At 49.3% G+C, this 22,871-nt stretch overlaps 1 protein-coding gene across 2 annotated transcripts in view; it reads left to right on the forward strand.

The window, feature by feature from the left end:
• Window positions 1-22,871, forward strand: part of LOC149340832 (uncharacterized) — a 127,328-nt gene that overhangs the window by 104,193 nt on the left and 264 nt on the right. Inside the window, exon 5 of one of the 2 annotated variants that reach the window (XR_016283656.1) lies at window positions 21,489-21,668. Coding sequence is in view for 1 of the 2 variants with exons in the window: in XM_089549727.1 (XP_089405853.1) it covers window positions 21,489-21,601 (113 nt within the window). In the remaining variant the exon portion in view is untranslated. Of the gene's footprint in view, window positions 1-21,488; window positions 21,921-22,871 lie in introns of those variants that run through there. The other variant, XM_089549727.1, reaches the window with a different exon arrangement.

Genomic DNA, 22,871 nt, shown 5'->3' on the forward strand with positions numbered 1-22,871 from the left:
ATCGGCCGAATCGAAAGGAAATATGGAAAGACAAAAAGAGGCGGGAAGTAAAGCCCGAGCAACGTTTTGTTTCGAGAGGCTACTGCGGAGTTCGTATCAGTCCTTTACTGCACCGCGCTTCGGATTCCGTGTGTTTTGTCGAGCGTGACGTTCCTCTTCGTTTTGGGCTCTCAGTACGGTGCCTCCGATACTGTGCGAACGGCGAGCGCTTCCGAGCGCGCTTCAAAACAAAACTGCATGTTTTAAATCTGCAAAATATGTTGGACGCGCTGTATTTTGGTCTCGCTGACCAAATCATCGTACGGGAACTACTTATGACCGTAGGTATGGCGACGTATGATGCATCATGCGCGGGCAAAACTTGCTGAAGGTCCTTGTACGTGTACAAAGTAGACAGGAAGATAGAATGATGGAAGACGTAATGCGGAGGGGGGAGGGGGCTTAGTTTTCTATAGCCGACGTTTCGACAGGACGACTTGTCTTCGCCATTCTGGAAACGGTCGGGCCTCTTGCGGTGGGTGGCGGACTGAGCCTGTCCCTGTCCCTTTCCCATGACTGAGCCTGGCATGTGATCAATGAGGGAGACGTATGAAAAGTTTTCTTTTTTTTTTTCAATTCATACAAATCCGCCTTATGGAGTATTGACACCAAATTGCGGTTGCATGTTTGTTTGTTGTTGTTTTTTTGCGGTTGCAAGGACCGTCACTGATTGAAACAGACAAGGGAAGGGAAATGAGGGGTTCTTTATGACATGTATGTGAAGGAAGCCGACGGTCACCGAAACCAAGTAACATAGGGGAATGTTTCCTCTTTTTTATATATAATTTGTGGGCTTAATTAATGGGGTATTAATAGTGCAGTTATTTTATTCTGAAATATAATCGATTCGAAAGCGGAAGAAAAAAAAACCACACGCCGCCGGTGGTACCCGTACCCACGACCTTCGAATTTCGCCTCCGGTTCTGTGGCCACTGAGCTGTGTTGGCGGCTGTCCAATTTTCAGCTTTTGGGGGTATTTATGTTTCGTGTAACCTGACCTTAACAGTGCTCACTAGCGCCACCCTCATCCATAGCGGCGGACGTACTACGTCCTGTGTTACCTCCCCTTTGGTACTACAGTCGAACCTCGTTATAACGGAACTGTTCAAAACGAAAAAAAAAAATGGGTATAACGAAGGAATGACGATTTCCCCTGGAAGCTCGGTCAACACGAGTTATAACGAAGCTACAGCTATAACGAAGTAATCTCCGGGCCCCTTCAACTTCGTTATACCGATGTTCAACTGTTATTACACTGCGACGTTCCTTGTGAACACGTTATCACAAAGGCCGCGCGCGCATTGTTTAAAACGAAGTTTTGTGCCACGTGTCGCGCGTCGAGGCCAACGCATTTTTTTTCCAACATTTAGTTAGCCTTCGCTTTATTACACAGCTCTACGTTGAACGATTCGCGTGAAGGACGTTGACACGCTTTCTTGCTAGTTGCCAGGAAACGTTCGTTTGTTATAGAGAAGGCGACTTTGAAACAAGAGGGAGTTATGTTTAGGGCCCGCTTAATTCTCCACAACACAACAATACTCTAGTATACGACTTGGCTGAAGCTGAATGCTTCTGGCAAGCGACGAAAGTAACGCGAAGTGTGTTGCCGTAAGTGGGCACAGCTTAGCGCTGCTCACCTCGCGTTCACCCTAGGAGCATGCTGTTCTGTACTGTGAATTATCGCTTGAAGCGGCAGCTCTGCTTGAATAAAGCCGGTGCACTGACATATAAGTCCACTAGGGCGTCGAAGGAAACCAAAAACAAAAGGGCCCGTGATCACGTATGACGTAACCATCTCTCTCTTATGTAACCCTTAACTGTGCCTCTCAACGCATTGCGGCCAAATGTCCAGGTGTTGCGTCTTCTGAGCGTGGCCAGCATAACTGGTCAGAATGTTTTATCAGAAGAGCATTTCACCCTTTATTTGCACCGCTGGGAAAAATACGAGTGCTAGCACAACTGTAGTGCGCTCGTTCTGAGCTGAGAGCCCGTATAGCGTCCCATCATCTCCGCACCGTGTGGAGGCGCGTATATAGGATTGACAGCTGCACGTTCTCTCCACTTTGTCGAGTGGAGTGCGCGCCGTTAGGCGCATGACCCGTAATTAAATAGAGGACTGCACGCGAGCCCGTTTAGGCCATCGTTCCACCGAGTCCTCCGAAGAGCCTTGTGTGCTTAGCGACCGGTATAAGCCGTTTCTGAGCCAGGCGATTGCGGACCGCGGGGCGTTACGCCACGTCGGGTGATATAAGAAGGCTACTTCGTCTAACGTGCTCGTACATCGCAGAGGTGGCGTTAGCGCTGGCTCCTTACCGTTACTTTTTTTTCATCGGCGCCGCACTATATCGACAAAGCGAGCCACTAATCTATGCCGCACTGTCGCAGTGGTCACGTGGACCTATTCCGCGCCCCCTATTTCCAACCCATGAGCACTGTGCCTGTACGGGCTCGTGAAAACTGAGCGCGGTGTCGCGACTGTGTATTGTTATCCGTGGAGCGGCGTAAGTCGCTTTTTTTCTGTGTGATTCCAGAGAGGCTTTCTCCCTGCAGTGGACTGGGCTCGTACACCAGGAGTGTACCTTCTTTAAGGAACGAAACAGCGCAACTAAAACGAAGGACCAAGAAAAAGGGAGACACGAACACGCGCTGACTTACAACTGACTGTTTTAATCGGAAAACCACATATAAATATAAACCACATATCTCTAATCGCTGCGTCACAGGCTCACGTCGTCATCGCAAACCACTAACATAAAAAGAAAGGAAAAACCATTGGCGAAAGGTAAGCACCTACAGGCTCCCACGCTTTTCCAACAGATATATCTCGCGCTTAGACAAGGCTATCGAAGTGCTGCTCACACACGAGTCACCTTCTGTGCAGATATGATACGCCTCTACTACTTCCCGTACCAGTTGTTCTTTATGGCGATACAGCACAACAGTGTTGTCAAAATACGGAGTGCATAGACAGGATTTGCAATGTGCGGCCAGTTTTGTGCAGCCAGTTTTGAGCCGATATGCATCGGCTCAAGCGTAGCACCTGTTTTGAGCAGTATATATTTAAGCGCAGTGGACAGGGCACTGGAGAAAGAACTCAAGGATTGCACCTCTAGCATCCTTAGATACGTGGATGACTATCTTGTGGCACTACCAACGGAAGCAAGCCCTGAAGTGGTCAATAACATCATGAAGGTATTTTCAAGCACGGCGCCTGAACTAAGGTTTACCTATGAAATGCCTTCTGAAGAACGCCTGCAGTTTTTGGATGTCGACTTCAAGTTTCAAAGGAACCATGTATGTTGGCGTTACGCACCAAGAACGCAAAAGCCACTTCTTGATTTTGATTCAAATCATTCCAAGCTGGTCAAGAACGGGATCGCCATGACGTGCCTTGGAGCGGCAATTAAGAAGTCATGCTTGCATGAAGTTGGTTCAAGCTTTGACACACAATGGTCTCGTTGCAGAGCAGCAGGTTTTCCGGAAGAGGTGTTAGTGTCAACGTGCAACAGACTACTCTTGAAAATGAAAACAAAGAAAGAAAAAGTAGCTGAAAATGACACTGGAAGTAAGAACAAAGGGGTGGTAGTCCCATATGTGCATCGGCTGTCTCACAGATGGAAGAAGATAGCGGCGAAGTTTGGGGGCAAGGTCTTGTTTTCAGCGCCTAATAAGCTGAGCAAGGTTCCGGCGTCAGTGAAACGCAAGAAAGAAAACGGCAACGCCACAGAAGGGTGCGGAGTCCGTCATGCCACTCAGTTTGTGTAGTGCAGAGTTAGAGTCGTTTACAGGATTCCGTTCTCGTGTGGCTATTTCTACGTGGGTCAAACAGGCAGGTGCCTCAACGAACGCCTTTTGGAACACGCTAATTCTTTGCGTGGCTCCGGTTCGTCAAAACTGGCTGCACATTGCAAATCCTGCCTATGCACTCCGTATTTTGACAACACTGTTGTGCTGTATCGCCATAAAGAACAACTGGTACGGGAAGTAGTAGAGGCGTATCATATCTACACAGAAGGTGACTCGTGTGTGAGCAGCACTTCGATAGCCTTGTCTAAGCGCGAGATATATCTGTTGGAAAACCGTGGGAGCCTGTAGGTGCTTACCTTTCGCCAATGGTTTTTCCTTTCTTTTTATGTTAGTGGTTTGCGATGACGACGTGAGCCTGTGACGCAGCGATTAGAGATATGTGGTTTATATTTATATGTGGTTTTCCGATTAAAACAGTCAGTTGTAAGTCAGCGCGTGTTCGTGTCTCTCTTTTTCTTGGTCCTTCGTTTTAGTTGCGCTGTTTCGTTCCTTAAAGATTTAATACCAACTCGCCTACTATGCTATGTTGCTACAAGTGTACCTTCGTAGAATGCTGCCCACTGCTTGCACAGTGTGTGAGTGAGAGAGGGTTTGTCTGTGGGAGAGTGAGAGAATGCTGGCTTGAATGTTTCTCGGCAATAAGGAGGCTAAGTGCCGCTGACGAAACGGCTGCCTCCGTCGCCATCGGAGATCGTTAACGCCGTTCACTTCGGGGCTAGGCATCCGCGTATGGAGGAGCTCCGGGGTTAGTAGCGTGCTGTTCGCGCTGTTCTTTTTGTAGCTGAATGATTCGATCGGCGAAACGCTGTCGATATATCTTACCTCCGGCTATCTCCGCCGATGCGGTCAGCGCTGCCACTAAAGGGTAATGCAAGACGCGCGTGACACCGTATTGCTTTCCCTTTCAAGTGTTGCCTGCCGCGGCGTATTGGGCTTAGGTGTGTCGTGGAATATGAGTAAATAACTCAAGAAGGAATAGAGAGGATACTGGATTAGGGGCGGCAAACGAGAGTGAGAAAATAGTTCAGGCACGGAGGAGGCAATGTTAGCTTGGGCATGTATGTCGCCTACACACCACCTCCCGACTTCTCCCCACGCAAGTTTGTTGTGAGCTGCTGCACTCTGAGAGACAGTACGGCGTTTACGCGTATCGCAGGAGCAGCAGCAGTTTGGGGCTCTTCAGGAGAGATTACAGCGGTTGGCACTTAGCCTTTGAACGTGGAAGACTCGAGGAGTGTTGGTTTTGTATTTGTGAGCAGTCAGCATCGTCGATGTCTTCGCCTCCTCACCGTCCGCCCTACGCTTTCCGGGCGACTTTTACTGCGTAACTGTCGCCGTTCTGACAGCATGGTAATGGAGTAGTCATGTTTAGATGTGATCGCGTTCCTCGAAACTTTGCTCTCGTAAGATTAACGCTGCCAAAGAGCGTTTTGTGGGATGCGAAAGTGTCTCCGATCCACCGACTAACCTAGCTCTTTGCCCTTTCTGTCCGAAATAGAGTGCAAGTAGCAAGACGTCGGTGTTTTTTGCACACCATGTGCCCCTGTCGTAGTTTTTTTACGCATACGAAAAAAATAAGACGTATCTGACTGATACTGCGTACTGTTCCCACTTGCCATAGCTGAAGGTTCAGATCATCAGACTATACCCCAGATCACTGAATTATGCTTCCCGGCTCTTTTCTGAAGGTTAGGAAATCAGGTCGACGCCCCGTATTTACCCAATCACAGTAAACTCGAAAGACGATTGGTTTGCTGGATCAAGTGCTGTGCCCATCAGTTAGTGCAAGTGCCAGCCGCCGCTGCATTCATTCCGGCAGTGACACATGCAGATAGTGCATGAATGTCTTCTTTTCGTTTACAGAAATACGCCTGACACTCGACATAATAAGCGCAGTATGAGCACCGATACACGAACGAGCATGACCTGGCGTGGTGGCTCAGTGACTGGCGGTGGCAGCATTTAGATGGAGGAGGAATGTAAAAACCTTCGGGGCCGCCGCGGTGGCTCAGTGGTTATGGTGCTCGGCTGCTGACCCGAAAGACGCGGGTTCGATCCCGGCCGCGGCGGTTGATTTTCTTTGGAGGAGAAATTCTAGAGGCCCGTGTACTGTGCGATGTAGGTGCACGTGAAAGAACCCCAGGTGGTCGAAATTTCCGGAGCCCTCCACTACGGCGTCTCTCGTAGCCTTAGTCGCTTTGGGACGTTAAACCCCATAAACCAAACGAAACCTAAAAACCTTCGTGCGCTTTGTGATGTCAGTGCATGTTAAAGAATCCTAAATAAATCGTTGAAGAATAACTGCGTAGAAATCAGTAAACAAAAAAAAAGAGAGAGTAGTGGTGATCAGGTACAAGGAAGTATTATCATGAGCGAGAGGCGGAATGATTTCCAAGAAGATATGTCAGAAGTTGTACTTCTAGCTAGGTAGCAACTGTCATTGGCGCGATATAAAATGGAATCTCCTAACTGCCTGTCTGTCTATTGATGGCGATTCCATACGAACGTCCGACTGGGCGTTCACGCCTCTGAACACCTCCGTCTTTCGGTCTTTGCGAAAGGAAGATGTGGAATTCAAATGGCCTTGCGCAGGTATAACGTGCATGTTCCCGAGCGCGAGATGGTGTCTCATTGTCATTGTATCGACCGCAAGTGTGATGAGGAAAGCTCGCATTCCTAACTGCGAACAGCGTATACGTATAGCTGTCATTTCGGCGCAACTCCAATCACGCAGGCAGGTACTGCTTTGGCGTCACCATATGTCGGCCAGGCTTTGAAATTTGAACCGTCCACTGTCGTTCCTATGCTTGTGTGTACCGTGTCCTGTGAAACGTCCAGGAAGGAGCTGTCCCAGCTGTAACCTTACCGTCGCCGTTTACCTGCCGCCGTCCACGAGCGTTTCCTGTTTCGCATGTCGCTCTTCTAGTCGGCCAAAAGAACGCGTGCGCCGCGGCGGGAAATTTTGGCAGTGTCCTAATGAACAGGCATCGTGTTCCCGTTGGCAATTTCCGGCACGCTTGCCGGCCTCGTGTCATGCCTGGAACGCGGAAGTTGCTTTCCCCAGTAGGCTGTGGGCCAGTGTTAATTCGAGGCGGAAGGAATTTGTTATAGCTGCGGTTTAACGGCAAAGAGTCTACACGCTGTGAAAAGATGCTTAGGGAAATCCTCGTTGGACTCCCGCATATAGGGGCCGTGTTGTGTTGGGTTTTATGGCACATAGGCGACTAAGGCCGTCATGCTCCAAACGCAAGGTTGAAACAGGACGTCCCACCTTCGGACCCCTTGGCCGGAAGGAGGGATGACCTCTTCGGTGGATCACTCTGCGTCCGGTCTACTCTTGTCCTCCTGCTTCGGAGACTGTCTTCATGCTCCCGGTGCGGTCTGTTCGTGGTCTCGTTCTTTCTCGAAACTTGGCAGCGTCAAGGAAAGAAAGTGCAGGAGTGGACGTAGGAAGAATGTTTTCGCTCTCGTGATTTCTCGTTTTTCTCTTCACTGCAGAGTTGAGCCCGCGAGTGTGCAGCGTGTCATCGCGAGCTGCAACACCGGAGGCTTTCGGTCGAGGGGTCACACACACGCGGACGTTTTCCCTGGCAGTTCCGGCGCGGCGATGTCTGCAGGGCTAGAGGCCAGCATTTTCTCCCTCCCATGCCCGTCCATGAGGTGCAGCCTCTGTCCGGAGAAAAACACGCATTTCATGGCCTTCACGCCGATGGCTTACGGAAGTCGCACGGAGTAGCGTCGTAGTCCTGAGGTACTGCGGTCGACGGGTAGAAATGTTTTCCCTGGCTGCACCACACTGTCAGTGAAGTACACAATGGCCATAGGGATTTGAAGAACAGCGTCCACCCGCAGGTGTCTGTTCCAACCATGGGTTCTACTGGTGGAGCCTTCTGGTACTCCGTCGTCCGTTCTCTGGAGTTTCCGGACGAAAATTTCGCTCACCAAGGAAAAGCTTCTCGCAATGTTAGAGGCTTTAACCGGAGACGTATTGGCGTGGACGTATACCGTAGAGTCACAGTATTAGTTTTCAGAGTACCGCGTTCCTTTCACCCGCTCCGCCCGCCTTGGAAAAATTATGACTGCCGCGACCCAATGCTGCGGCACCAGCAAACGCTATGATTGGCAAGGACTTCACAGATAGCACCGAACTTCCAAAGCCTTTCTGCAGGAACCACATACATGCGCAAGATGTTTCTTCCACGGGTTGCAAAAATAATCGTTTCCCGTTTACTCTTAGCGTCGGTTCACGTTAGCTCCGCAGTCAGCTGTTCCAACCACGCAGAAGTTTAATTTGTCACTTATAATGACGACGTTGCGAAGACGGGTACACAGGCAACGCGGATGCGATTGCAGTGCTGGGTACGTCAGTCAGGGCCAGCCATGAAGCTTCCATATCTGGTAGCCGGGAGAGGATAATCGCGGTGTACTCCGAAAGCTTATCGAATGACTCTATAATATACCGGTTTATCGGACGCCACCTACGCACCCGCACTGGCACGGGTGGGGCCAGGCGGGGCCACCGCGCGTGCGCAGCCTTCGTTAATGCTTACCCGGTACGCTAACTGTTTACTGTGGCATCCGGGGCAGCCGGAGCGTTACTCAGCGTGGGCTGACGCCGAGACGAAGAGCCGTCTTCCCAGGCGATTGCATGCCCCCGTTAGTATCCCTATTTTTGCCTCGAAAACTTCCATGCATAGTCTATGTCCCTCGCTTCTTGGGCGGGCCGGCTTTTCGTCACTCACTGTCCGCGCCGCCCTTTGATCTTTCGTTGCTCACTTTCCGTTCCTCTCGGAGTCGGTGCTCGCCGCGTGCTGACGCGGCCGTGTGCTTTTTTCTTTTTTTTAGTGTATCACGAAGCCGTACATATATTTATATACACTCACGCATTCGTATTCTTGAGCTTGTGTAATGCATACTACGCCGTTCCTTTTTGTTGTCGTTTATCTTTCTTTCTTTTTGTTTGTTCTTAGGTTTCGTAGGCTTAGTGTTTCGGTGGGCGTCGAGAGAGCGCAAACAAATGTGCTTTTTAAGCCTGCAGCAACGAATCACGCCTCAATTTCATGCCAAGTATACGACGCGGAGCCCCTGCAAGGCTTCGTCGCGGGGGCTGTGCTTACGTCGGCAGCTCTCTCTTTCTCTCTGCGCGTGGGGCCCCCGCCTCTATTAAAGTGAGGTCGCTTTCATGCGATGAATATGTTATAATAGTATGCGATTCTTGAAGTCCCCTGAAACAACCCTTGAAAGGCTGTGCGGCGCGATGTAAGTGAAGGCCCGTCTTGGGCTTCCGAAGTCAAAGTTTAGGGGTTGCCTTTTGCACTGCCCTCTTTCGAAGAGGCCATGGCCTGAAATCTTGTGTGTTTTTATGTCGTGGTCGGCTTTGGGAGGCCTTATCTAGTGTTGTATCGATTGGAGTAGGTTTTTGATGAATGCACCCTGAACTGAGTGGATATGATGCCTGTTTAGTTTTCTCCACTTGATGTTTGTTGTGTGAAAATCTTCAGTTGTGTTTTTTTACCCTCCGTCCTGAACGGATCGGTGCGTATACTGCGGACTTAAGCCCAAGGCTGGTGACATTGCCGCTGCGGTGGTTCAGTGGTTATGGCGCTCGGCTATTGACCTGAAAGGCGCGGCTTCGATCCCGGCCGCGGTGGTCTGATTTCGATAGAGGCGAAATGCTAGTCCCATGTACTGAGCAATGTCAGTGCACGTCAAAAGAACCTCAGGTGGTCGAAATTATATGGAGCCCTCCTCTGCGGCATCCCTAATGTCCTTAGTCGCTTTGGGGTGTTAAACCCAATGAACCAAACCTAAACCAAATGTACCTGGAACGGTGCGCTTGATTTTGAAGCGTACACGCACGCATTTATTTTCCGTGTGATCACTGCGATGCTTATCGGCCAGGCCTGGCTGCTCGAAGGCCTTTAATTTACCCCGACAACACCACTGACGTCCATTCTATCAACGTTTCTGTGTATGTAACACACGCACACGCACGCACGCACGCGCCCACGCTCCCTCGCGCGCGCACAGTCATGCAAATAACTCATTGGCACCCACTCAAGCGCAGCCGTACGACCACATATACAAACGAAACCTAACGCAGTCTCCGCAGAAACTTTGTAGGTGAAGTAAAATTTGTCCTCGTTCTGCGACCGACCCCCCTTGTCCAGGACGACTTTTCGTTTAAGTAAGAAGTTTCTGGAAAAGCTGTATTAGCTTACCTTTGTCTCAAGCTCGATGGGTGCACTTGAGTGGGTGCTAGTGAGTAGTTACTCCCTTGTTTCATATATGTACCTCCGAGTAACCTCAGGGGATCATCTGGCTTTCGGTGCTGTTCTGACCACTTAACCCCCTTCCCCCTATCCCCCCTACCTCTCACTCTCCAGTGTAGCCATGCGTTCATTACTACAGATTCCTGGCCACTTCCCCGTCAAGCACACGTGTCGTCGTGTAGGCCCGTCTCCATTACTTCGCGCGTTTCCGTCTTGATTACCGTGTTCTCCTTTTCCTTTCTTATCGGCGGGGAGGCGTCCGCGCAGCTTATTACGCAAGCAACTCACCAAAGCCGCACTTATTGCGTTCTTGGTCCCGCGGCGGCGTTCCTCGGTTGCCGCGGCTACAGCGGCGGAGCCCCGTCGAGACCAGAGTGGGCGACTCGGCGCGCGTAAAGCCGTGAGGCGTGTTTCCCACGCGTCTTCACGTTGTAGCGGGCGTGGCAAGGACGTCGTCGTATGGGACGTTAACGCAGAGTCCAGAGCGATGCGCTGTCCAGTGGCGTGCCAACTGGACGAGGGCATGTGCTCAGTGCGTTTGTGATTGCGTTAGTTCAGTTGAGCGCACACTGCAGGGGTTGGACCGCATAGGTGCTTTAGTCGTGGCCTGTATGCTGTGCTTTGACTTTGTGACTGTGTAGTGATGTTGATTTTGTCTTTTGTTTGGTTATGTTTTTACTTCTCTGATTTCCGTCGTGGCCGGCACTCTGTGCTTTTTCTCGATTGTTACAGAGACTATGACTATACTGTGACTTTGGTTTTCTCATTCTCTTTTCTTTCGCAGACTGCACGCTGTGGTGCTCTGTCTGCCTGTCTGTGACTGCACTTTGACTGTGATGTGCTCTTTGTTTCCTCTTTGAGTTTTGTTTTTGTTTTTACTGCTCTGATTTTCCCTTTGATTTTTTTTTCTTTGTAGCATTTTCATTGATCTTCGATTGGCGTTAAGCCTGGCAAAGGGTTGCTGGTCCGGCCTCCCTCTCTCTTCTTTTATGATGTTTTTTTTTAACATTTTCTCAGGGGAGCAGTAAAAAAGGGTTGGACCGACCGGTCCAGGGTAACGCTGGGAACTCGGTGCAAGGCGGATACGATAGAGGCTGGGCAAAGTGTCATGAACTGTTCTTGGATGCGTAATTTCTTGTTCGGAGCGCCGCTATCAGCTTCCAGTGTTGCATTTGTGTCTCACGCGCCCATTCTTTGAGCTCCTTTGTGCCTAGATATTGAGCAGTTCAGTGCTGTGCTTCGAGTTCAGTCCTCTGAGTGCAGCTTCTCGGACCTCGCGGTTCGGATGCAGCGATCCGCAGAATCTCTGTACTGTGGCAGTGTCACTACACAATGAAATTACACGTTTAAACCCCCCACCCGCTCCCCTCTCTGTTCTTCATTCGTCACAGGCAAAAAATTGTTTAGGTCGCCTTTAGCAGCCTCCTTGTCTCATGTCATCGCGAAGCTATTTAAAACAAGCGTTAAATCGCGTCGATATATGCGGAGAACGTTTCAAGGCTGGTTATGGTTTATGGGGTTTAACGTCCCAAAGCGACTAAGGCTATGAGAGACGCTGTAGTGGAGGGCTCCGGAAATTTCGACCACCTGGGGTTCTTTAACGTGCACTGACATCGCACAGTACACGGGCCTTGAATTTCTCCTCCAAAGAAATTCAACCGCCACGGCCGGGATCGAACCCGCGTCTTTCGGGACAGCAGCCGAGCACCATAGCCACTGAGCCACCGCGGCGGCCGTTTCAAGGCTTCACGCACATTCTAGGAACGGCTTGCTAAGCGGCTGCGACTGCTTTTGGGTGCCAAGCGACGGCTAGCGGAAAGCCGATCTCATGGCGGGCCTGGTATGCGTATTCAAGTATGTCGCTAACTTCATAGTATGTCTCTAACGTCTTCGTGTTTCCAGCGGGGGATTGCGTACCAGCAGTTCATTTCGTTTTGACGCAGGGGTCGGTATATTTTAGGACCGCTACGAAGTATTGTTTTCATTCGATTCAATTCCATTGTTACCATTCCCCGTACCGACTCGTCAATTCCGGCAGTAGTGAAGGTGTGGCGGCGTCTCATTCAAGCAGGAATGGCGCGAAGGGGTGTAATTATAAAAGAAGTGTTGTATAATATACCTGCTCTTTGCTTTGTTTATAACCCTTCATTATAACTTGCAGGGCTGATTGCTGCAGGTCCCGCGGGGTTGTCATAGTCGGGAGATGATAATTATGTCATCCCGGACACGATTCAGCGCACTTTGGTCCAGCGGGGGGTCACCCATTCATTCTCCCCTGCTATCGTATCTCAATGGCCGGCCGCTGCGCCGTCACTCACTTCCCTTTGTTCCCTGGCCGTCCTGGTTACGAGGCGCGCACCATGCCCCGTGTATTGGCGAGTGACCGCGCGGGTAGTAAACAGGCGGGCGTGGCACCTGGGCTGGCTTGGCGGGGTTATCGAGTGCACGCCTCATTTACGTAAGGCCATCACTCTTTCGTTTGTTTGTTTGTTTGCATGGAAATCGTGACGCTCGCAGTGACGTCAGGTGGTACAGGCGTGAGCGTGAAAGACGCTCGGCGCCCGGGCAGCGTGGAGCGGCATTTGTCTCCAGCACTTTTGTGGGCTTTACGCAATGCTTGTTTTAATGCGAAAGCCTTTAATGGCTCATACTGTCGTCCGTTAACAAAGCCTGTCACATGCGTTTAACTCAAGAACTAAAAAAGATAGAAGAAAACCAAGGGTTGCTTCTGATAGAGGAGGAAAAAAAATGAACCTAGAACCCAAGTTCGAGGACTGTAGATTAAATTAATTATAGGCAAAAATGTCGAAATAGCGCGGACGTCGATATAGCCACGGGAACGGTGTGACGTCACATCCAGCGAAAGTCGTCACGGCATAGTGTAAATTGTCACATAATGGTTGGAAAAACGTCGGATTTGTGTCAGATTAGATGGAAAAATGTGTAATCAAGCGTAATTAACACTTAAGATTCCCGAAAGATGTATAATTTGGGTATCGATACAGCCACGGGAACAGTGTGACGTCACATCCACCGGAAGTCCTCACGGCATAGTGTCCTTGGCTTTCGCCTCAGTTGCGAAAGTGTCCTCGCAATTTTTTAAAGCGTGGTGTCTAATAAATGCGGCGGCTCCTCGCTTTGTGCAACCGAATTTCGTATTTAAGCTAGAAACTAACAACAACAACAACAAAAGATACGGGGCAGATGGTTGAGTTTGAAAGCGCTCTGCACGCACCGGGCTTGCAGTCTCGAAAGCGTGTGGGATGTTTTTGCACGCGGGATGCACGTAGAGTGTTTATATTGAGCGCATATTGCAATTCTAGGGTGGAAAGTATAGAATCATATTCCGGTTAAAGTGAATTTCCAGGAACCGTGACTGCCCCTGTGAAGACTTTTTTTATTTCTGATATAGAATAACATTAGTTGTTTATTTTCTTTTATATATGAATAGTAGTTAAATAATAAGGCATCCGTGTTATAAATGCGCTTCCAAATGTGTATGACTGTGGGCATCAGCCGATTTCGGCTGTTGCCCGAACAGTTATTAATGTCCTGTTTACTTTGTAAACAGTACTGTGTGGAAACTCCGAAAAAAAAAGTGCTACAGCATGTAGCGCGTACTGTCTACACTAATGCGTCGCCGCGGTGACTCAGTGGTTATGGCGCTCGGCTCCTGACCCGGGAGACGCGGGTTCGATCCCGGCCGCGGTGGTCGAATTTCGATGCAGGCGAAATTCTAGAGGCCCGTGTACTGTGCGATGTCAGTGCACGTTAAAGAACCCCAGGTGGTCGAATTTTCCGGAGCCCTTCATTACGGCGTCCTTCATAGCCTGAGTCTCTTTGGGACGTTAAACCCCCATAAACCAAACTGTTTTCGACTTTGGCGCTTAAGCAGCGTGTTGCCCAGTTTGTTTGTTTTTATTTTTCGGGCGGGAAAAGCATCTTTCCCGCTGAAACTAAGTCGGGCAACGAAGCCTGCTCGCTGTGGCACGTGCTCTAGTTGGATACAACTTAACTATGCAGTGAAGCTCAGTCTGCGTTGTGCACCGCCGTACACAATTTCTCCACGACAAAAATAGTAGTACATTGTTAGGGCTTTTCTTGTTATCTAAACCATAGGCAGATCACAAGAAAAAAACTATAAGCTCTAGAATTGTAATACCTGCGTTGTTTAATATAGTGAACCATTAAAATGCAGAATTCCTTTACTGTTGTAATTAGCCAGCGGAGTAATACAGGACACCGTGGAGTGTGGTCCAGTGTTACCAACTGCTTTTTTTTTCTTTTTTTAAATCGTATTTCTATTATAGGTGAACTTTCCTGCTAGTTCTGCCGCATCCGGCACGAGTTGACACTCGCTATAGTATTTTTATATGCCAGCAGTTTTGAGCTCCTAGTGCTGAGTTATGTCAACAGTCGCTACAACGTTGCTTTGTTTTGTCATACTAAAAAATTTGCTTGCAGGAAAGGCGTGCATAATAAGTCGTCATCGCATGTCAATAAGGGGTTGTGGTGTTGGAGTCGGACGTATTAACCACGTGGATTACGACGTCGAGATGCGTATCAGCAGGCCAGACCGTGTTTAATCAGCTAGCAGCGTAGAAGACTTCATACGAGAACGAGGGAGACTCGGAACAGAGCGTCGATACCCTCGTTTCCCTCGTTTTGTCTTCCGAGCTGGTAAAATTTCCAACGAGGCTTTAGCATTTCGTCTTTCTGTTGCTTCGTTGATCGGGCTGACCTCCGTGCTCTCCCTGAATAAGATCCTCGTCCTCTCAATTTGAGTCAAGTTTCGCTTCTGGGAATGTCGAGGCTAAATATACGTTAATACTTTTGTTCTTGACTTTCCAATGTATAGGCGTACATACATGGATGAAAACGCTGGCGGTTCAGTTCAGCCTTCCTCCAAAATCTATTTCCCGAACTAAGTGCATTCTGCGCTCGTGGTATCGTGTTTCGCCTGACCGTACGAGCATTGCCGCGCTTTCTTTTCCTTATATTTACTTTTCTTTCCCCGTGCCTCTCTGGTTACTCCCTATACCATCCCACCCTTTCCTCCCTTTTGTCCTCTCGGAGCTTGTGCGCTGCACCGACGCAGAGATGAGATGGGCCACAGCCCGGACGCACGCGGCTGTGCTAAAGATTTCTTTCCTGCATTGGCTGTCTAGCAGAGAACTTAGTGCACTGCCCTTTTTTTTTCTTATTTTTTTTCTCTCTCTCTCTGCTGGCAATTCCTAAGCGAACCTTGATACCGGAAGTGCTGGAACTCAGTGGGTATACCGTCTAGGCGCTCATCATAATGAGACTGGGACGATCCTCTTGTCCGGGGTCTATTTTTTTTTTTTTTTGCGACTATCGGACAAGGTCGCGTTTCCTACTCGTCGGGTCTTGCGTATATTTTTTCCGCCTTGTTGGTTCGTTGCTTTTCTCGTTGTGTCTTTCGCTTCTGTAGCTGATGCTGTTTTATTTTCTTTACCGCTCTGGGAACCATGTGGGCGTGGGTAAAAGCTAAAACCGCTTTCAGCCGCGGGATGTTACGGTCCGCCATTAAATTTTTACTGCCGCCACCGGCTATTTACATTGTCATTTCATTTTTTTGCGCGAAGCGTTGCTGTAATTCGCAGAAATATATTAGGCGCTGGCCAGAAGTCACCATATCGCTTTTCGCCTCATTCGGAGGACGTTGCGAAAAATATGGAAACTGCAGAGCTTTTAGAGTTTCGACGAGCTTAAAGGCGTCGAATGTGTGGAATATGCAGCTAAAGCCTGCGAAGCACTTTTGGGCTGGCGTTTTAAACGGTGATGCAATTGCCGATTAGAATAATGACGGCCTTCAAGCTTCTCCGCAGCGCAGAGCGCCAAGTGGGGTGCGCATGATGACGTCATCTATGGTACCGGTACATTTTGAAACGCATAAACGTTGCTTTGAAGGAAAAAGACGAGAGTCACCGAAAGCAAAGCCTGCCGAGCGTTGTTTGGCAGCATCCAGCGACGCACGACAGGGTGTGTGACGGCGCCGCAGAAATTTGAAATCTTACTGTCTGTGACGTCACACCAAGCATCTCCGCGCTTTTCCAGTGCTGTGAGAAGAAGCCTGAACTTTAATAACTTTAATCGTCGATTACGTCGCTATTTTAAATGCTAGCGTAAAAAAAACTTTTCATGCTTCAACTACCGCCTCCATAAATTTTAATCCTTGATTATCGCGGAATTTCTCAAAAAAAAAAAAAAATGGTGCAGTAGTGGTGGTAAGCGCCCTCTTTCGTGTCACCGATATCCGCCTGAATGCACGGCCAGTGGGCGTGATGCCTGCAGTCATCAGCGTTACGTTCTGGGTACTCAGCCTTTTGTGACGGGTACTCGGAATACTGCATGGGACTGGGCTGTGTGGGCAGGAATTGGATATGAAATGGTCTGGATTGATATTGATTATGCAGTCGGCACTATGCATTATCGGTTCGTCTTACATCATGTGGCTAATCTCGGTTCTACCAAGCCATTCAGTTTGAAGAGTGCGTGAGGAGCTGCTGTATAATTACCTCAAAATGTCGCCACACACGATGTGAGGATCATCGCATGCTTATTTTGTGTCGAGGAAAACTGTCAGCATTGCAGGACTTTTGGACAAACTGGCGCGACCACTTTTTTCTCTCTCGCCTACTTTTAATTTGCTCTCTGCAAGTCTGTTTTCATTTAGCTGTGCGCATGCTATTCGCCGATAAGTCGAAGGGTGGATTCCTTTGGAAGGCATATCATTTTCTTGTCTGTTAAGTTAGTGTTATGCTGCTGTATTAAATTTGATTCTTCTTGCCACTCTGTTGAAGCTGGCTAGCAACTAGACTGCGTTGCAGTCAATAGACCTTTCACAAATTCTGCAGCGCCACCAAGCGGCCGCGCAAAGCACTCTGGGAAAACGGAGCGCCGCGGCGCCCGCGGCGCCGCGCTCGCGTCTTTTCGTCCGTCTCTCCGACTGTGCCTGATCACCGGAAAGCCTTTCTCTGCCGACAACGACACTGTATATATCACGCTCAACAGCAGCATGTTATTACAGTGAAATATCTAGGTTACTGTGATATGATTGCAGTGGGACAAGTTTTTCAGGCCAACGACACCGATGAGTCCGATCGGCGGACGGTCAGCCTTGTCTGCGGCTGAGCGAAAGCACAGTGATGAGGCGGCGATGTGAATATGTTCGCGCTTCTAAATGAGCGAAACTAACGGCTATATTTCACACATCCACACCTGAACACTCCCCAGCGATAAGCGCTTGCCAAAATAATTTCCGTCGACGACGACTCCCTTCCCTTCCGCGACGACTAGGCCTAGCGAGTCCGCAGGGTTGGATCTGTGATTGCGGCGGTTGTTAAGAGCGAATCACAAGCTTTAGCGAATGAAAATGGGCACCGAGTGTAGTTTTGGCAACAGTGACCTGAAATCAACTATTGCTTACATCGCAGGGCACGCATATGATGAACGGCAACGCCGGTGTGACCCAAACTGCCGAGCCGTGCTTTACGGCCAGCAGCAGTCGTCGCCGTCGCTAGCTTGTGGATAACAAGTTAGACCATTTCAGTTAAAGCGAACGGTCGCCAAACATACTTCTGGATAATGTAGTTCAAAATAATGTACTGGTTACGTCGGAGGAAGCCGGTACAAGAAGCGAGAAGCGCCGGTCCTGAGCGATGTCAACAGCCCGCTGTCAAGTGTATCTCAGCCGTGCGATCGCATCATCGCTTCCCACGCGTTATCGCACTGCGTAAACAAGCACGGCTACAACCGGTAAAAAAGAAAACAGGTTTTTTAATAGAACTAATGCGCCGGTTGCGTTTTATGTCATGAAAACGAGCACTAGCTGTTCCTATGCAGCGATGTAAACAACAGTATCAGTGCAGTCGTCCTCATCGGCGCACTCCTGGGGAAATTTCATGCTGACACGGTAAATGTTCATTGCTGTGATATTATCTTCAAGCACTCCCTTAGACAGAACACGAGCTATTTGCTAAACATGACACAGTTGGTTGACACAGTTGGATGCTGCGTTCCGCGGCCATGGATCACCAGCCAAGCACCAGTAGACGCAAAGACCGGCGTTCGCCCAATGCATGTATACGCAGAGCCCTCGCCGCTCATGTGGCCATGCTGGTGGTGAAAAACTTTATTCATGAAAGCCTAAAACAAACGAAAATTATGCAGCAGCATTGCGGGCGGCCTTGAGGCTGCCGGTTGTGGCGTCCTGGCCGTACCTGGTCGCGACGTCCTCTGTCCCGGTCACCAGCCGAAGTTGGAGATTCGCATGTGCCCATCGCTCCGCGTCCCGCTGCTGCCCAGCTGCCCGAAATTTGTGTGCCCTTTTCGTTTGGGGCATGTTATAGCTTCCAGGTGTGTTTTTCTTTGCTGCTGCTGTTGACAAGTCATCAGACAGCTTGGTCTTGCACTGATCGTTCGGTATCGTGTTGTTTCAACTTTAGCAGCAACTGCACATGCGTGCAACGTCGCTGACATTTATTCGGAATGCAATAGTAAGCCTTTTCCGACGCGAATAAGTGTCCGCGCGAGAGGAGGGCGAAGTTGTTTCGCCGCCAACGCTTCAGCCACCGCATGGGCGTGTGATGGGATGTTGCATAAGATCGCGCTCATATGCATGTTATGTACGATGAAAGGGGAAAATTGGGCAAGCATTAGCAGCAGACAACCGCCTTCTCTCGAAGCGATAGTCATACCCGTAATCACAGCAGGCGTCCGTTCCGCTTACACTCGATGTGGAAAGATCGTGGGTAGACGATCCATGTATCCCTTGCGCCCGCTAATGTTGAAACGCGCACCACATATTTTGTGGTGTTTCGAAGGCTTCCACAGGGTAAATCGCCCTTGGGAAGCTTGCCGATTTATCCTGCGCACCCATTCTAGCTTCAGCTTCTTGTCTTTGGGGAATACATGGTATGAAATGTTGATGTCCTTTCTCGTGTTGTTACTACAGCGGGCACGAAGCACGTTTGACCGCCACCGCGATTCTCCTTTGCAGACATGTCGAATGTCTAAAAAAGTCCCCACGGAATTGCAGAAAGACTAGCAGATAACCACCACAGCAGTGCGCTGCAACATTTTGCTAAAAGGCAACAAACAACGCGCACGAGAAGACGCACAACGCCTGAACACGGCGGCACAACACAGCAACACGCTTGACAGCAGCCGACGCGGGAGGCGATCGCTCCTTTCTCCCATCATGCTTTGCGCGGATCCGCTAGGGGATGGCGCGGCGCTGCAATTTGTGGAAAGTTCTATGAGCACCTTTTGTCACCATATTAGCAACCAGACAGGGGCGGTGGGATGCCATTAGCTCTGCAGATGACACCCGCGACATCCAAGCAGAAAAAAAAGTTCTTCTGTGTTGGATTCCTTTCTTTCTTTCTTTCTTTCTTTCTTTCTTTCTTTCTTTCTTTCTTTCTTTCTTTCTTTCTTTCTTTCTTTCTTTCTTTCTTTCTTTCTTTCTTTCTTTCTTTCTTTCTTTCTTTCTTTCTTTCTTTCTTTTCTTTCTTTCTTTCTTTCTTTCTTTCTTTTCTTTCTTTCTTTCTTTCTTTCCTTCTTTCCTTCTTTCCTTCTTTCTTTCTTTCTCTCTTTCTTTCTTTCTTTCTTTCTTTCTTTCTTTCCTTCTTTCTTTCTTTCTTTCTTTCTTTCTTTAATGCTGCACGTCTGCGATATTCTGATCTGTTTCACTGCTCAGTTACCGTAATCATGATCGGTCCCCACAAGCGTTCAAGGGTGGTTACTGTAAAGCGGAGCATTGAATGCATCTCTACAAAGCACTTTTAGTCACATGGCAGTACATACGAGTGATGGACTAAACCGTTGGGGCCTGGCAGTAAAAGGCATTGTTCAGGAAACTGCTGCAGTGTAATTGCAGGTTGGTGTCTCAAATGAAACGGTAATTAGATAGATGATCAAGACTGCGCGATAAAGCCGTCTCCGTCTTATGACTAGGTATTCTGTCCCTCTTGTGTGTGCTCGTGTATGCGTTTTTTTCTTGTACTCTATTAGTGCTGTGTTTAGTTCTTTTCGTTTTTTTTTTAGCTTGCACGTTCGCCTGCGCTCTTGGGTTCGTGTGTTTTGAATGTGGGATGTTTTGATTTCATGTACGCATGCGCGTGGCCCGAGCATATATGAGCACACAGAGGTCATAAAGGCTACATTCATTCAAACCGGGCTTTAAGGATTCGCGAAATCTGCGTTCATCTCGACATTCGTTTCATAAGTGACTGCCATTTAAAAACTGCAGAAGCGACTCGCAGGCATTCAGAGTCGTCTTGCCCATTTAAGCGTCCCGCGCATGCATACCTCGCGGGCGTTGTACTTTAGATAAATAGAGAAGAAAGCTTGTGTTTATGGAGCGGAGATAGAGGAATGATCAACGTTGCGGTGCGCCGCGGTTGTTTTTTAGTAGGGTAGGTTTCGGGTGCACAGTGAAGCCGCAAGAAAAGTTGCATTTTTGCGGCGTATAGCGTCGCCATTGCGGCGGCTGTGTTTTTACCACTAATGCCGCTTTGGCCAATGCTTCGGTGCAATCAGTGTTACGATACAGTGTCTTTGTATACGAGAGAGCTGTTGTTGCAGCTATGTAGGCACAGTATTAAGCAGCAACATCAAACGGCTATTAGTGTGGTCGTCCAATTCGTCAAAGGGTGTTTTTCCTGTCGTCTTGACGTATTTTGTCCCTTGTGTTGTGTTCCCGCGCTGTGTGCTTACTGAAAATATGGTTCAGCAACTGACCTAGCAGAGCACTCTTTCAAACGCCAGTAGTAAGTTAAGTTTCCCTTTATGCGGGGTCGCTACTCAAAACACCTTTAGCGCCATCAGTTGTGGGGCACCAGGTATCGTGAGGCCGCCAACTAATCACGCCAGTTGGCACTGTTGTCACCCGTCTTCACAAGAAGAAGAAGAACTTTATTTTTCACCGATGTAGGAGGCTGCCTGCTCCCCGCCACCGGCGCGTAGGCTCAAGGGACGAGGGCCGGGGCTTCCGCGACTAAAGACAGGCGAAGTTACATTGTTTCTTCGCGGTATATCCGTCGCCAGGCGGATGACTTGCTGCTCTTCGGCGGGGGACTCGCTTCGCAGCGAGGCCTCCCTGCTTCAATGTTTTTCCTGACGCCTGGGGAATCAGGAGGTTGCAGATTATACAAATACCGACAACTGACGTAACACGGAAGGTGTTTCTCTCTCTCTTTCTCTCTCCTGTTTCCTCTTCTGCCTTTTCCTCTCAGCTCACAGCGTGTTTAGTTTGTCCGTGCTGTCGCTTCGTGCTCTGCGATCAAGCTCGAACACTCTTAGACTTTCCCTCTAACCTTGTCTCGCCGTCCCCCGCTCTGCTTGCAGGCAAGTACGTGGGCAGCCGTCCCATCAAGCTCCGCAAGAGCACCTGGAGGGACCGGAATGTCGACGTTGTCCGGAAGAAGACCAAGGAGCGCGAGCGGCTGGGCCTCATCTAGCCCCGCCTCTCCTCAGCCCCTTCTTCTGTGCCGCTCTCGACCGGATGCTAGCGTCGCGGCGAACCAGGTGGCGTCAATTTCCTGCGAGTCGCCCGACAGAAACACGCCAGCCAAGGCGCTTAATGCAGGGGCAGCCTCTTTTTTTTTTTTCCTTTTTGAATATATCTTGTGGCTGTATAACGGAAACAATGTCGATCCGGGACTTGTGCTGGGAAGCACGGGGGATCCGATTTGTACTTCTTTCGCCTGGGAAGATTGCATAGCTCCGGTTCTGGCTGCCGTCCACAAGTAATGAATCGCCTGGTCGTTGGCGTTACGACTGCCCCAGCATTCATCTGCGCAATGACCGCAAATTAAGCGTGCCAAACGTTTAGTGAGATTGCCTACACATTTCTTGTATCCGATAACATAGGAGCTTCGTTGGAGTAAAAACCCGCCGTCCGCCGGCGTAGTCACACCGTATCGAGGTGTGAAGTAAATGAATAGAAGTGGTCGCGTGCGGGATTCGAGCCCGCAGCGACGCAGGCAGATCAGCTCCGCTGGCCGCTATATTAGGCTACTACGCTATCGCCGCATCTACCATCCGGCGTGTTGAAATGCCTGTCCCCCGCGATGTGCTTGGTTTATCGTCGTCGCCATCTGAAGGAGCGACTGGAGATTTCAACCACCGCAGTAGAATCGCATCGGACGACAAGGAACGTTCAAGCCACGAAGTGCATGCTATCTCATTTTCGCATCAGTTACATTGATCGTCCCCCTATTTTTTCATAATGTTTGGTGCTTATTCAAAAACTTCCATGATAATCAATAAATCCGGTGTCCCCACAGTGGTGTGCTCTTACTACAACCTTTGACGCTTGAAAATTATTGACTTAACTGACCTTTCAGTACCGTGCTCTCCTGCATGCCAAGGAGCGGCTCGATATTCCGGCCATCTGCTATCCTGAAGGCTGCTTCGTTTATTTTGATAATTTGACGTTAATGTGTTATGCTTCGGAGTTAAGGTCTTGCCACGAGTGAATTGTCCTTGCTTTGCTTCTGTTGTAATTAGCGCCTAGCATGTCGTGTCATTCTGTCTTAAGTGGCCGATTAGGCTTTCTGGTATCCGAATACTGGTTCGTCGGCAATGCGCGATGTGACCACCCACTGATGCGTTGCTGTAGATAAGATTTTGTTACGTGTTATGTGTGTCAAGGACAGAACGTGCATGCAGAAAAGGCGCGAGCACAAAACAAAGATGTGATAAGGAGCAACGGTAGTCGGGTTAAAC

The sequence above is a fragment of the Amblyomma mixtum genome, chromosome 6 (assembly GCF_055824585.1).
Source record: "Amblyomma mixtum isolate Tamu chromosome 6, ASM5582458v1, whole genome shotgun sequence".
Classification (NCBI taxonomy): domain Eukaryota; kingdom Metazoa; phylum Arthropoda; class Arachnida; order Ixodida; family Ixodidae; genus Amblyomma; species Amblyomma mixtum.